Source organism: Nesoenas mayeri (genome assembly GCF_963082525.1).
Source record: "Nesoenas mayeri genome assembly, chromosome: 3".
Classification (NCBI taxonomy): domain Eukaryota; kingdom Metazoa; phylum Chordata; class Aves; order Columbiformes; family Columbidae; genus Nesoenas; species Nesoenas mayeri.
Window position 1 is genome coordinate 65,698,651 of NC_137544.1, and position 15,088 is coordinate 65,713,738.

At 39.6% G+C, this 15,088-nt stretch overlaps 1 protein-coding gene across 1 annotated transcript in view; it reads left to right on the top strand.

The window, feature by feature from the left end:
- IPCEF1 (interaction protein for cytohesin exchange factors 1) overlaps positions 1–15,088 on the top strand; it is a gene marked incomplete at both ends in the record, with an annotated part of 42,048 nt that overhangs the window by 18,637 nt on the left and 8,323 nt on the right. The window contains 3 exons of the mRNA XM_080341433.1: positions 2,113–2,174; positions 6,287–6,372; positions 11,685–12,054. Of these exons, the coding sequence (XP_080197559.1) occupies positions 2,113–2,174; positions 6,287–6,372; positions 11,685–12,054 (518 nt within the window). The remainder of the gene's footprint in view (positions 1–2,112; positions 2,175–6,286; positions 6,373–11,684; positions 12,055–15,088) is intronic.

Sequence of the window (15,088 nt, forward strand, 5' to 3'; positions counted from 1 at the left end):
AGGTTGTAAGAACATGTGTGACCTTTTGAAAGGGCTGTACATACAGAAATGTATGATACAACAGTAGTGTATGTACATAGATATTCATAAATCTGTACTCTATAGAGGCATAGAAGCAATTATAGATGGAAATAAGATGTTGCCCTTTGCAACTTGATGCCACACAGAGCATACTGGTGGGGAGATAACCATCTGTTTTCGTATCACTGTATTTCCTACTGGAGTGAGAATTTCTTGAGGCAGATGGGCTGAGGATGACTGATAATGAGGGACTGCTGGACAGGAATATTTCTAGAGAGAATAATCCTGGTTGAGAGAGAAGGAAGGATGTAGGGATAAGGAAAATCAGAGCTAATGGAGGACATTAGTGAGTGTTAAGAGGCATATTGGAGCCCAGCTGGAAATTCTCAGTGGCTTAACTACACTTTTGAAATGTTTAGTCTCATGTGAGTGAGTGATTGGAATCTATGCAGGTGTCCCAGCTCTTATACCCCAAGAATTATTTTCTTCCAACTCCACTTCTCAAGTAAATTTAATTTTGGCTTAAAGCTAGGTTAGCCTAGTGTTAGAGCAGCTTACACTATACCGCACTAATTCTTCACTGTTGTAGCTGATGATGTTTTCCTTGGCAAATACATGCATTTAATACATAAAGTACATGCATACTCACGCATATGTCAAAACAGACTAAAAGACATCTGTTCTCTTGGCTCCAGTCCCACAAATACATACGCATATGAGTGGTTCTTACTGAACTCACTGGGGCATTCACATGTGTCGAGTTACTGGTGTGTATGAACGCTCAATAGATCATGACCTTTTGTAACTCTTCATGCATATATAGCTATTAAATCAACAGTGTATTTATTAATACAGTCATTTGCCTCATTAATTTAGCATGTATTTGCTATTGTCGTGCACACATGAAAAGTAAACCCCTGCTGGCTAGCTGCATGCACTTGCGTGGCCAGCTGCATGTGATTGCTAGCAATCTGTCTGACCTTGCAGTTAATGAAGTCCTGGACTTTTAGCAAACCTTATCTTTTGTTAAGATTTTTTTTATTTTAATAAATCATTCTGCCATGATTAGCTGTTAGGAGAAAGTCAATCATCTGCTATTACAGAAAGGACACTTTTTTTCTTGAATTGTTAAGGCGCTGTTTTATTCATACTACCATCTAAAAATCCAGTTACTTTGACACTGGTCTTACTAGCAAATTTCCCATTGCTTCAGTAAATCAACGTCAGACACAATGTTTTTTTGGAGTTATGAATCTTAATTCCTGCCCTTCATACATTCCCTATTTAGGCCTTGAGTTTTAATCCAAAAGGTAAGAGGTTTTTGGGTTGTTACTTTCATAAAACCTGGGTGGATCTGAATGGCCTACATGGAAACAAAATATAAAAAAAGTATATCTAGGGATTGTTTCCAACACTAGAAATATGTAGACACCTAGGCAGAGAAATGAAAAAAACAAAAAACAAAACAACAGAAAACCCCACAAAAAGAAAACAAAAACCCCAGCAAACAGACAAAAAGTCCAACAAAAATGAAAAAAAAAAAAAATGAATATATTAAAGTAACACAGGAAGTGAGACTTACTAAGAACAAAAATTCATAGGGAGTTGAAGAAAACAGAATATAATGGTTGGAAAGTCTGGATTTGAATGGTTTCTTAGCCTGTGCTGTGATAGCTTTAGCCAGGGCAACTGACAATCTTCTATGGCTCCTGTATCTTTTGCTTCATCTCAGGTGAAAGATGACACTTCAACAGCAGGACTAAACCACTGCCATTGTGTTATATATAGCAGATATGCTTTTTCTTTAGCTTCCATGAATGCAGCTCCTTGGTTATCAGTAGTGCTTTTTTCAGGATCAGGGAAAGATGATGTCTCAGACACGTAGTTCTGCTCACTACAGGAAATATTAGTATTCAGGTAATTCGTGCCTTTCTAGAAAATGATCTAAGAAATAAAAGGAAACTTTGACATTTAGTCTTCAGATTAATGAAAATAGATGTAATGATGTTAAACACATATGAAAGAGGCAAAAATCTGTCTGATCAGCATGCAAGTATCCCTAACTCTATATTCTCTCTGTTTCAAACACAGGTGGCTAAGTAAGCTAGGGATGGCTGTGGACCCTCAGACACCCAATGGGAAGAATGAGGAAGGTATGCTCCTAACAGTGGTTTCAGTGTGTAACAACATCATGTTCTTCACGGTTTTTACTTGGCCAATTTTTTGCCAGCTCTTTTCTTCCTTTTAAATTGTCAACTTGGGTCTGTTTACTGCCTGAGCTCAGAGGAGCCACACTGGCACAGCACAGAGCAATCACAGAAAAAGAAACAGTGGCACTGAGAGACACTCAGTGATCTCAAGAGGTGTGTAACTGCTTTCTGGCAGTTTGCTGGCTTTCTAAGCCTGCCAAGTGTGAAGAGAAACAGCTGTGCTACTCTGGGCTTTCAGATGGTAAGGTATCATAGAAAAGAATCAAAGGATGTCCTAAGTTGGAAGTGAACCACAAAGATCATTGAGTCCAACTCCTGTCCCAGCATATGACAACTCCACAGTTCATACTATGTGTCTGAGGGTGCTGTCCAGTCTCTTCTTGAACACTGTCGGGCTTGGGGCTGTGACACCTCCCTGGGAGCCTGTTCCAGTGCTCCACCACCCTCTGGGTGATGAACCTTTTCCTAATGTCCAACCTAAACCTCGCCCAGCACATCTTCCTGCCATTCCCTCGGGTTCTGTCACTGGTCATTAAAGAGAAGAATTTAGTGTTTGCCCTTTCTCCTCCCCTTGTGAGTAAGCCGTTAGACCATGATGAGGTCTCCCCTTAGTCTCCTCTTCTCTAGGCTGAGCAAATCAAGTGACTTTAGCTGCTCCTCATATGACTTCCTCTCCATACCCTTCACCAACTTCATAGTCCTCTTCTGGACACTCTCCAGCAGCTTAATAACTTTTTTTTTTTTTTTTTTTTTTAAAATATATTGTGTTGCTGAGAACTGCACACAGTGCTCCAGGTGAAGCCACATCAGTGCAGAGTGGAGTGAGGCAATCACAGGAGTTGTTCTATGGCCTGGGAGCTCAGTAGTTCAGGAACACCTTGTGCAATGTAGCCCTATCCCTAGTGTCTCCTCCATTCCTGGGGGTTTCAACAACAGCAATGGTGCGGGGAGTGGTGATAGTGATGTACTGAAGGCTAAAATTTCCTTCAGAGCCAAGCCCAAGATTTAATTGTGGTATGAGTAATTTTTAAAGCTCCCTGGCAATTTATTTATTGTCTTAATTTGCACACTGATATAGTAGAACTCTTTGGGAGTATACCTGCACTCAAACCACAAATCTGGGCAGAGTACAAATCTGTCAGAGCACTGGAAAAAGCTTCTGGTGAGGACGCATGTGCTAGGAGCTGGTTTAGAATGAAAAGTGCTGTGTGTAGTTACCAAACCTGGACTGGACTCTGACCTGACAAATATGTATCATCTTCTGGGCTTTTGTCCCTCCATTTTTAGAGTATTGGTATCCAGTGCCTTTTTTAGAACTGCTCAGGTTGTTAAGAAACTGTAATTATGAAGAAGAAACTGGTGTTTGTAGTAGTATGAACATGTAGGTGATGCAGCCTGTTTTGTCTAAGCGCGGAAATGCTCCTCTCTGCATCCCTTCTGCTGTTTCCCAGAATAAGGTTGTGGCTTATGTCCAGCCTTTGGACATGTAATTCCATTATTGATTAGTCTGGTCTGTCTCTGTTTATATTCTGGCTCTGTTTATAGTCTGCCATTAAAAGCGGCTTTGGGGCTGGTAAACATAGATATCACTGATTTCTGGAGATTAAGCAGGTCCCATGAATTTCTTTGTTTTCAGTTCATGGTTCCTCTTTAATTCTTGTCAGGCAATTTGTTAATTTTCATACCCCCAAGTTCCTCCAAAATGCTGGTGTTCTCTTTGAACACAACTTTGTGTCAAAACAGGCTGAGATAATTAGGATAACAAGCTATATTGAGTAGTAGGCCGTGTAGCAAGAACTGCATAGTAATTGTACTTGGGGAGTAGGTGTCCAAACATGTTGTCCATGTTTACACAAAGGAGGAGATTGATGGCAGATGAGGATGGTCAAAATTCTATACAGTAAAACATTTTTTTAAAGCCTCCAAAATGTAGTATTGGTGGTGTTGGTCGAATTGAGAATTACAAAACAACTCAAAATAAGTTGGCTCACTAATCTAAATTTTAAAAAACGGCAGAAAGATACAAAATAATCTATTCAATAACCCCTGCAGTAGGTTATCTAATTACCCTGCAACAAATGTAACATAGACAAGGTTTCTTCAGCTTCCATTGCCTTGAGCATGGGTTCAGTACCCTGCCGACACACCTGTGTGGATGTGCCCTTGAAGAGGTATTGCTAAATTTCAGAAAAGTGCTGTCATGGCTTACAGCCACTTCTGTTCCTACTGACCTGATTCTCCCCTCTGTATCACACACCATAACTTTTCAGGAAGGTCTTGGCTCTTGTTTTGGCAGTTCTTGCATATTCGTGTACTTTTTGTGCATTTTAACACCCTCCCCCCAACACTCCATTTGCCTATTCAAGGTATCAGAAACAGCTGTTTCTTTTTCAGTATCTCTGTCTGCCTAAAAGGAGACCTGTAGAAACAATAAGATCTTTACTAAGAGTTATTGAATAAGTCATTAATAAAGCCTTAGAATTTGATACAGGTCTTATTACAGTCAATCTTTGTGCTAAGATGTGCTGGCACATATTTCCAGTAAACAGAATAGCAGCTATACTGTTAAGAAAACATACAGTTCTGCAAACAACACAGGGAGAAAAAGTAATGAATCTCTTTCACTTTATTAACATCTTGGAAACCTCCCTCTTGTGTATAAAATTATTCTCTTTTAAAACTTTGTTTCCCTCACACTGTGCTGATTAAAACCTCCAAATGGCATGCACAAAAAGAAATTGTATGGGTATTAATTTAGTTAAAAGGTGAGATAATCACAGGTGATTTTCCAGAGTCCATGCCAACACATTGCTATCATGTGGTGTGAACCCATGAAGTCCAACTCTTACAAAAGTACTCCTAGAACATAAACAACCCTTACTGACTTGTGGAGAGATCTGGAGAGTTGCTTCCACCAGAGAGACCCAGCTGCTCTGAGGCAGCACAAGCTGCTGCATGCAGCCGCTGGAGACCACATGGACAACCTCTGCTCTTGTCACACTCGGCACTCGCTCACATTGTCCTCATGAATCTTCGACTATGTCTTTGCAAACTTCCACATCCTCAGCTCGGTTGGGTTGAAGTGAGCACTGTCACCCTTCAGCCATAGTGCAGGACAGGATGTAAGTGGCTGCTGTAAAGGTTGGATGTGAAAGGCTGGTGCGTGCTGGGAGATTTAGTGGAGGGAAATGGTCTTGCCCAGTGGCTACAACCAGGCCCTGGGAATAGAAACCAGCAACTTACTGCCCCCGCTTTTCCTGGGTCTCATTTTATCAATTATTATAACTTAATTTAATCCACCTTTTAAGAGCATCTGAGAAAATGCTTTCACCTGCTACACAGGTAGCTCAAAGAAATAATGACTTCCTCTATGCCACGTCAAGACATGCTGAGGCTCTATCAGCTTATTTACATCCTACTTGTCTTTATCTTTTTTGTAGCCCTAGAGTACCGTGTTTACTTTTAGTACTAGCTCAGCACATGTTCTGTCATGCTGCATTGCCTGCCTATGTGAGTTACTGTGTGGTGGGAGAAGACTTGTGAGGCTGCTCTGTGGCTACCAAGGCACTGTGTGAGCAATCTGTTTTCTCCAAAATTGCAGCCCAAACATCGATGCCTGTTGCTAGCTCCAGGAAAACTTACTGGTTGGAGAGATTAAGGGACAGTATCTGGTACTTGCAACAAGTGTCCCCAACTTATGCTACAAACATTGCAGCCTTTCTTTGAAAGGCCGTAAGAGGGGGGAAAAAACCCACCTCAAATCTGTTTGTCAAGGTAGCTAGAGCAGTGACACCTAGTGTTTCATGCCAAAGCAAATTAGCAATTTTTTTTTTTCTAAAAAAAAATATAATAGTAATAATAAAAAAATTGCCATGGAGTAGTGTAGCATTACTACAAGTAAGTTAATTTTCACTGTAGGAGACATTGACTTGTTACAGAGCAGTCCTCAGCCCAGTATGTCCTATTTGGTGATCTTTTGTTACCACAGCGCTCCGAGGAATAAATGAGTATTGCTCTAACACTTTAGTTTTGCTTATTTTCCATGTCTGCCTCAGAATGCTACAGTGAAAGTGAACATGATGATCCAGAAATAACAGACACACCACCTCCCCCCTACGCAGTCCAGCCACCACCTCTTTCGGTAAGTGTTACAGTAATTAGCTTGTTTCCTGTTGCTAGCCAGTTGGAACAAAACTTCCTTGAGGTAGTAGAGCTTTAAGGAGTAACTTAAAACAGTGGCTGGAAATGTTCACCCTGTGTTCCTGTGGATTGAGAATGCACTGGCTGTCCCTGCCCCATATCAGAGCACACAGTTGTCACAGCCTGCACTACTGGGAGCAGGATGGAGGCATATTCATCTTGCTAGAGAAAGGAAGGTGTCAGTCTACCTCATATGGATGCTGTGCCTTTACCAGTTTTTTAACACAGTGCTGTAACCTAGTTTTTCATACTATTATTATTATTATTATTTTTAATCAGTCCCGTATCTTCTTTCTTTTTGTGACCCCAGTAGCAGCATCCAACAGATTTGTATTTACTTGAGTGAGCTCTTCTTAAGACTGCTGAATTTGAAGCTGCTTTTGTGGCAGTGAAGACAAGTGAAGGGAAAAAGGCCTCTTCTTACAGTGATAAAATTTGTTCTTTTACTCTACCTCTAAAAAATAGACTATTAAGAAAGAAAATAGGCATCCTCCCAAAAATCTATGTTATTTTTCTCTCTTGCTGTAGACTATTTGCTGAGAATAGTCCTTCCTGCTTCACCTCATTTCATAAATCAGAATAAGCACTGTGCATCCTCATGTGTCTAATCAAATTGACTTGCCTAATTATTAACCACTTATCACTGTATTAATCTAGTTTTTATATTGTTGCTATTCCCAGTGATCTCATCTCCCCTTACAAGTGATTTAAGATACAAGGTTTACTTAATTCTGTGTTTGGAAATGAGTAATCTGGTTGGGGATGGTAATGCAGCTGAAATAAGGAATCATGAGTTCAAGACTTTCCCTTCACCAGGGTATGCAGTAATATACTTAATACTAAATCATCTCGTTACATCTCATGGAAGGGAAGTGTCTGCTGCCTCATTGGTGTGGTACAGGTTCCTGTATGAGATGCTGAAATGAGATCCAGTAGCTGGAGTGGGCACAGAGGCAGCAAAGCACGAACGAATTTGAAATACACAGATTAGCTGGAGAAGCTTGCATGCTCATGGACAATAATAAAAGAAGATGTCATGCACAGGGTTGCCTGTCTGGCAATCTTTAATTAGGTTGCATGAAGCTGGGAGTGTATGTCACACGGTCACCCACGTGCTCCTTCAGTCAGATAAGTCAGACTTTACTTCCTCTCCTACAGCAGTTGTGTAATGTTAATCACTGTAAAATAGTACCCCTGGCACTCGCGGGGTGTGTGGTGTTCACTCCTGTGTAAAACATGGTTCTCTATTGCCTGTATTAACTGGAAGTTAAATGTATCTGAGTGGCTATACATATCAGAGAAAATAGGAACCTTGGCAATACATGTCCAAGAGTTATTCTGGGCCAAGGGCTGATAATGAGGAGTCTTGAGTTTTATACCCCAGTGGCTTTCCTTTTAGAGGCTGTAGACGTCTTCTCCATCTGCTCATCTCTGAATGAATGCCCACATTTTTCCAGATGATGAGTTTTAAACAGGTGCTCTTTTTAGTTTTCTCTTTTTCTGGCTTCCTACTGCTTGCCAGTCCATTGCTGCAGAGGTGATCTCCAGTTGTCTCCTTCTCATATGCTCTTTTTGATTGCTGGCCTCCACATTTTAGCAGGGGACCTGTGGGAGCCATGCAATGGTGCAGGTGCCAAAGGTTCTTGCTTCCTCAGCCTTTCCCTTAAAAGTTGTATTCCCTCCAGCCTCTGTCTCTCTCAGCTGATTTCCCTTCTCACCATCCACTTAAAATCCCTTCTCCCATGGATGAAAGTTAGTGTCTCCTGAGCAAAGCTGTGATCTTTTCACCCCAGATGTAGCTACTGAAATAAGCTTCAGCTGCAATGTATCTTTCCTGTGCTCAGCTTGCTCGTGTGATGCGTAGGGAGCAGTTAGGTACAGAAACTTGTATTTCACTGCAAATCAGTTAACTTTTAAATACCCGGTTTCAAGCCCCTCCCTGTTCCAGATAAGCATTGGAGCAAGAAAACCACTGAAAGGACTGGGAAAGCATGGATTTCACTGTGAAGTCAATTCTAGGAGTGGAGTTCTTGCTGGTGTCAGGGAAGACTGGTTAAAGATTGCTTATTGCCAGTTCATTAGCTGCAGATTTTTTGTACTGAGCTATGAGGTCTCACGCATGTGATGGATTTGAATTGCTACTCTACAGGTATACTGCCTTTGGAAGGCTTTCTTGAATCTTTTCAGATTGCTACTGGAAGGAACACTTGTCCTGGAAACCCAGCCTAGCATCCAGAATGCCACAGGCATTGACTGGCATTCATTTCTTTTATTATTTTTATCTTTTCTTAAAGTTGCATTTCTTCCTACTGGGGGCTTTTGCAAAATAGTAGTTAGGAGTTATGGATGTTTTGGAAAATCAAACCGATATTGTCTTAAGCAGAAAAGCCTCCAGACTTCTTGAGATCAACTCCAGGCTGAAAACAACTAGTATGGAAACTAGTAGCCACCCCATTGCTCTGTTATTTGTTTGAGTAGCATACATTTTGCTGTACTTCTAGCATCAAGTTTTCACTTGCTGTCCTGTTCTCTACCGATGCAAACTATTTTGAAACTTGAAAAAGAAAAAAATAGTGATTGTGAGCTTTCCATATTTATACATGCTTTTGGGTACTGTGGAGGAAAAAAGCAAGTGAAGAACAAGTACATTTTAACATAAGCAGGACAAAAGTTAGACTGACCATTTGCATTATTTTCTCTACGTATTAATGGATTTACAGTCCAAAAACTAGCAGTTACATTGAGACAATAGATTACAGCAGTCCCAAAAGAGCAGTTGAGGTGTTTTACAGTAATAATTTTTCTCTAAAAAATGCCTAGAGACTCATTGATCTCCAGTGGAATCTTACAATCTGCTGGCTCAAGCATCTGCTTTTTAAAATGTTCCCAAATAGAGATTTATTATTACATGGATGACTGCAAAACTTCCAAAGGAACCACTCCAGTAAGTTAGGCAAACATTTGTCACGCCAAATAAAAAAATAACACAACATATGTAAAGAAAAACATTCTAGCAGTCATGTTTATTCTCACCCACGTTTTTCTTTTTAGCACAAAATGAAAATATACCCCACCTAGTGAGGTACAATTTAAATTTCAATGACACTTTCTTTCACAAGGACAAATGCCAGAAAAATAGAAGTGAGACCTAACATCTTCCTTTCCTGTCTTTGAACAATTGAAATTAGACCATCCACACCATGTGGGCAAGAATTTGGTTGTTCTGTTCTGTTTGGTTGTTCTGCTTGACTGTACAAATGCTTCAACATAGAAACTCTTCGGTCATCTGCATTCTCAAGGGTGTTTTTATAACTCATACATGCAGTTTATGACATCATCTCCTTGTCCTTTGCTTTAGAGGGCATTTGTAAAGATTTCCTTTCTAAAAACAAAAACACATCTGAAAAACAATGTTGTTCTTCTCATAATAGGAATATAAATTAAGTCTGGTCCTGCAGTGTTTCAAACAGTCTTGGAGGATGGCTTTGAAAATTCACAAAAGTAGTGAAAATGCTATAAACAAATGGTGAACCACAGTCTGATATTCGTACCCCTCATCTTCTGAATTGATTAGTAGGTACACGATACAGCTAGAACAGAAGCACAGGAAGATAAATCCAATTTGCTTTTTTAATGTAAAAAGGAAGTAGTATACATTACAGCAACAGTGAATTGCAGAACTTTATGGATCATAATCCAAATAATTGTCACTCTTGGTTTGGCTTATATGAATTGATCTTGAGTTTACGAGCTTATTAGTAAGTATGATAAGCTAGTCCCTTTATTGTGTTTGCAGCTTGTCTGGGTTTCCCTAGCAACATCTCAGTAATTTTCAGTGCTTCCTGTTTAGTTATCATCTGTTTTAATCCTTACACAGATCTATTCTACACCTGTATTGAGAACATGAACTTGGCAGAATTGTCATCCATCAAGTCTGGTATTCTGATTCTGGCATTGGCTGTTAGCAGATGACTTGCAGAAGGAGTGAATTTCTGCTATAGCAGATACAAGAAATCTTGTTTTTATACCTTTATAATCTCATCACATTTTCTGATACTTTCTGCTAAGAGCTTCACTATAAGACTTGATCTCCTTTTGTTTTCCATTACTTTATTACTGTCAATTAATCCTCTTCTGGGTATTTGTCTGTGGATTTGTGTTTGTGTTTGTATTACTTGTATGTTTTACTCTCTTGGCTCATCTTTTCAGTGTTGTTTGGGGGCTAAAAGAAGCAGACTAATGCTAGTTCTTGTGAGAGCTGCTTTTGGTGACCAGATAATAGTACAACTCAACCAATGTAAATGTCTACTGTAGGCAAAGACCTGAGCATCTATTTACTTGTCTTGGAAGCTGAATACTTTTTAAAGCTTTGTTCTTTCTCTTAACCTTTCTTTACATGCACCTGTCATAGCCTATCTCATTCAACTTCTAGCTCCTAATGATGACTGTTAGATGTCTCTGAGACCTCTACGTATGCGCTCTTGTTTTGAGGTAGGGTGACAAGTACAATATGGAGGGCCCTAGGATGTCTGAATGATTTCTGGTGCGTTTCTTATGAAGTTTGGGTGCTGATTCATGTGCTGAAGGATGAATCTTAGCAGGTTAATGAGCAGCACAAATCTTGTACCACTCTTCTTTTCCTACCCTCTGCCACATGGTGGTCTGTTTTTTGGTTTCCACCATTAACTTGTCATTATATTACTATTGGCCTTCTTGCTTTGGTGAATGATTAGTGCCTTGAATGGATCAGGTGAAATGGCTTTATGTGCTGATGAGGTCAAGGTACTTAAGTGCCTGGGCCCATTTCTGTCTATCCATGATTGTGGCATCGGTGGATTTATTGAATACTTCAAGAAAACTTCATGTTCAGTAGCTAAATCAGACTTTGTCTTCAGCACTCCTGATTAGGCCAATAGAGTGAAGACAAAAAAGATCGAGCGTGAGTGTGAGACCTAGCATGGAAGGCTACATTCAACACCATTTTTCCTTAGTCTCTTGTTTCTAGGCACTGTCAGGTTTTAATCTATTTTACCTCTGGCTTCCTTATGGCTTAGTTTCTGAAGTTACTGCTCTGTAGGAGATTGGTTGCCATACCTCAGGTTTGTTTGGATGGATAATTAATCAGATCAGATCAATTTTTGGTTGGTTAGTATTTCAGTTGCATATCTATTGTATAACATGTAGAACCTAGGAATGGGAATAACATGGAAATTTTTCCTTTTTCTTTCCCACCCCCATTTGTTTCTCGAAAAGCAGGATCAGCAGAAGTCTTCTTTCACCTCAACTGTGTCAAGTGAAGCATCTTGTTCTATCTCCTCTCCTGAAAGCACTTTCAACTCCCAAGAGTCATCATCTTCCCTGGTGTCCAAAGTGGGTTTTTCCGAGAGACAGTCATGGCTTGACCTGGTTAGCTGCTCTGCCACAGAAGAGAGTGATCAGCCTTTAACCTTCTGCGTACAAATTCACTCTGATGAGCCGCCAGAAGTAGACTGTGGGGAAGCGGCAGAAAGCCAGGAGGTCCAGCTTCCCAAGCCCAGTGGTGGACCCCAAAACTCTTTTTTAGATCTTGATACATGTTGTCTGGCTGTGCCAAATGCAACAGGACAGAGATCACTAGCCAAAGGTGAGCTAATGAGAGGATATTTTTGTCTGCAGAGCCATACAATGTGGGAGTTCTCAGGTTTTCCTCAACTTCCTTTTCCCTTCCTCCCTCTGTGTTCTTCTCTGAAGAGTATTTCAGTGGTACATAATGTAATAAACCAAATGTTTCTTATAAATTAAATATGTACCTAATGTCCAATTGGTAAGAACCTTTGCAGCTTTTCTCAAACTTTACCTCCATGTTAACATTATAGCCTGTATATAAAATCCTAACATAAACATATTTTTATTAGCTTTATTTCAATACAGTTGTCTTTTATTAGTTAAAATTGAATAAAAATTTTAAGAAAGCGTGTCACAGAATTAACACCCTGAGCAAAATGGCATAGGTAGGAAGTGGTGAATATGTGGTTATGTCAACCGAATTCTAAAAATAAAAGCAGTTGTGCTTACTTGTAGTATATATTCCCTATTTGTTTCACTGGACTTCATTGTAATCAAGGGGAAACAGCTGCAATCCTGAATCAGAAAGCCCATTAAGGCTGAATTTTATTTCAGCAAATGGGTATCTGCATAGGTTCTTACTACCAAAATCTACTGTTAAATTAAAAGGTGGCACAGTTCCAGAATTTGTCATTGTTGCTGTTAATATATCTCCTGCCATAGCAAAGCAATGTGTCTTGACTTTTGAGCAAATTTGCTCCTTCCTGCATTAAGAACAGCTGAAGCATAAGAGCTGTTTCTTGTGTACAATATATTGAAATGAGAAAATGCTCAGCATGCTGCATAGAGAGATAATGCATAAGGAAGCAATGATATTCTTCTGCATCAGCTCTGGTCATATTTTGAAATCCTTGTACAGATTTGAAGAGAATACTTCGGTGTTGGAAGAACAGTAGATTGCAAAACAAAAGTCCATCCAAAAGCTCAGGTTGAAGGAAATGCAGAAGTGGAAAGAAACAGCACTGGCCCCATTTGGAACTTAGGGTATTTCTCTGTAGGTGAACTTGTCACTGAGTGAGAAGTGATAATGTAAGACACATAAGTTACATTGTCAGTTTACCAATGATTTCACCAATATCGACAGCCAGCACACTTTTAGTTTGCCTTTTTTTTGATTTTAAAAGGAAAAAATAAAGGGAGCTAAGTACAGATTTTAGCAAAATTGAAAATTAATTTCAGAGTATTTTGCACTCAGCTTCATTATTCATCTTTTAGGCTGCTCTGCTAGAGACTTCTGTAGCAATGAAGATAAGTAAGAATTAAAACTGATTAAGCAAATGTAGTATTCCTATGTGATGGAAAACTGTAGCTTTTTGAGAGAGCTCCCATGGAATCGAATTCCCATAAGCCCTAGCTTTGCAGGCAGTGAAAGGCTAGGGCTGGCAGAAATGGGATCTCTAATGAAAATGTCACAGAGACATAGTAAACTCCCTAAGAATTTCCTTCTCAAGCTAGTTGATAAAGCTGTGAGGTAAATTGAAATTGTGGCACAAAAGTTAGCTGTAAAACCTGACAATTTACAATAATTAGTAAGAACACCGTTGTTAACTGATGCAAAACAAGAAGGTGTATCTCAATGATTTGATAGTGCAGACTGTATTATTTGCTTTATAATGCTTCTGAAGAGTGTGTTTCTGGCAGCTCATCATGGTTCAGAGAAATGGGATTGTATCCAGAAGGAGACAGGTCCATCTTGCATTGGTATCTGTGCTGAAAGTACATGTTCTGTGTGCTTAAGCTGGCCCTGCTCTTGTCAGAACACTTATGTGATCTTTGAACCTGCTCTTCCTAGAGCCATTATGTGTGTCCATACTCTCTTCTTCCCCTTGTGAGGACGGAAAAAAATCTGTCACACGCTCTGCTTTGTGGCCACATGCTGCTTAGTAAAACCCCATGATGATGTATTGGTTGTAGCTGATAGCATCCTAGAGCTGAGGTGAAAGTTTTCAAGAACTGAAGAGTGCTTTTGTTGGCAAAAGTCAGAAACAGGAGGCCAGTCTGAGAAAACTTGGTACCTAGAAGGAAGAAAGAGTAGCTGTGGCTTTGTAGGAAGGGCTTATAATGAAAATAGAAAAATAGTGAAGAAATTTCAGTGATGAATTAAACAATGAAAGAAAAGTTTCTGAGAGGTAAAGGGATGAATCTCTGTAAGGCAAAATACAGATTCAACTAAATGATCATGAATTATTTTTTCAGTGAAAATTGTTTAAAGAAGTCTGCTAAGCAATTGTGTCTGGTGCAAGGAGATGCACAGTATTATATTTTTAACGACCTTTCCAGCCACTCTTAGTGGTGTATGACCATTCTCAGTGCTGCTTACTGAGGAGAAGTTACATACCAGAGGGTGAAGCAAAGATACAAAAAAGGAGAGTTTAACAGTCTTCTCTTTTGAAAGGAGATTAGGTTTCCATCTACTTTGTGGGAAGATTTAATACTTCTGTGTTGCAGCTTGTTATATGCACAGTGACAAGGGATTCAAAGCTGCCTGTGACACAAAGAAACTTAAAGGTGAACAAGAAACGGTTGAGAATACAAACAACTATCTGAGTACGTACCCTGTATCCAGAAGCTAGACATGCTCTGCAGCCAGACTCCATCCTTTGCATTTCTTCTGGCAACCACTGGGACAAAACATATCTATGACCTACCAACATTATAATAAAAAACTATGATAATAAGAAAAAGCTGCAGAAACTGAGGTATTATTGTAAAAGAACAGCAATGGGTGTTTATATTTATTTAGGGATCTTCTACTGTAGCAATAGCATCATTCTTCCATGCATTTTCTGAGGGTTTTATGATCATATGAAGTTGATGCATCTTGGCAAGGAATTCTTATGCTACCACTTCAAGTTTATTTATTTTACCTTAGCTCACAGTAGCTGGTAAAAGATCTGGTGTATGCCAGTATTCTGAAAAACCTAGAAAGCTTTTCAAATACCATGTGAATTTTATCTGTGTTGGTTTTGTGAGAAGGAGTTAGTTAAATAGGAGCTGGATAAAGTCAATTCATTCTTTTCTCAGAACCGACATCCTCTTCCCCTCCGGAGTCT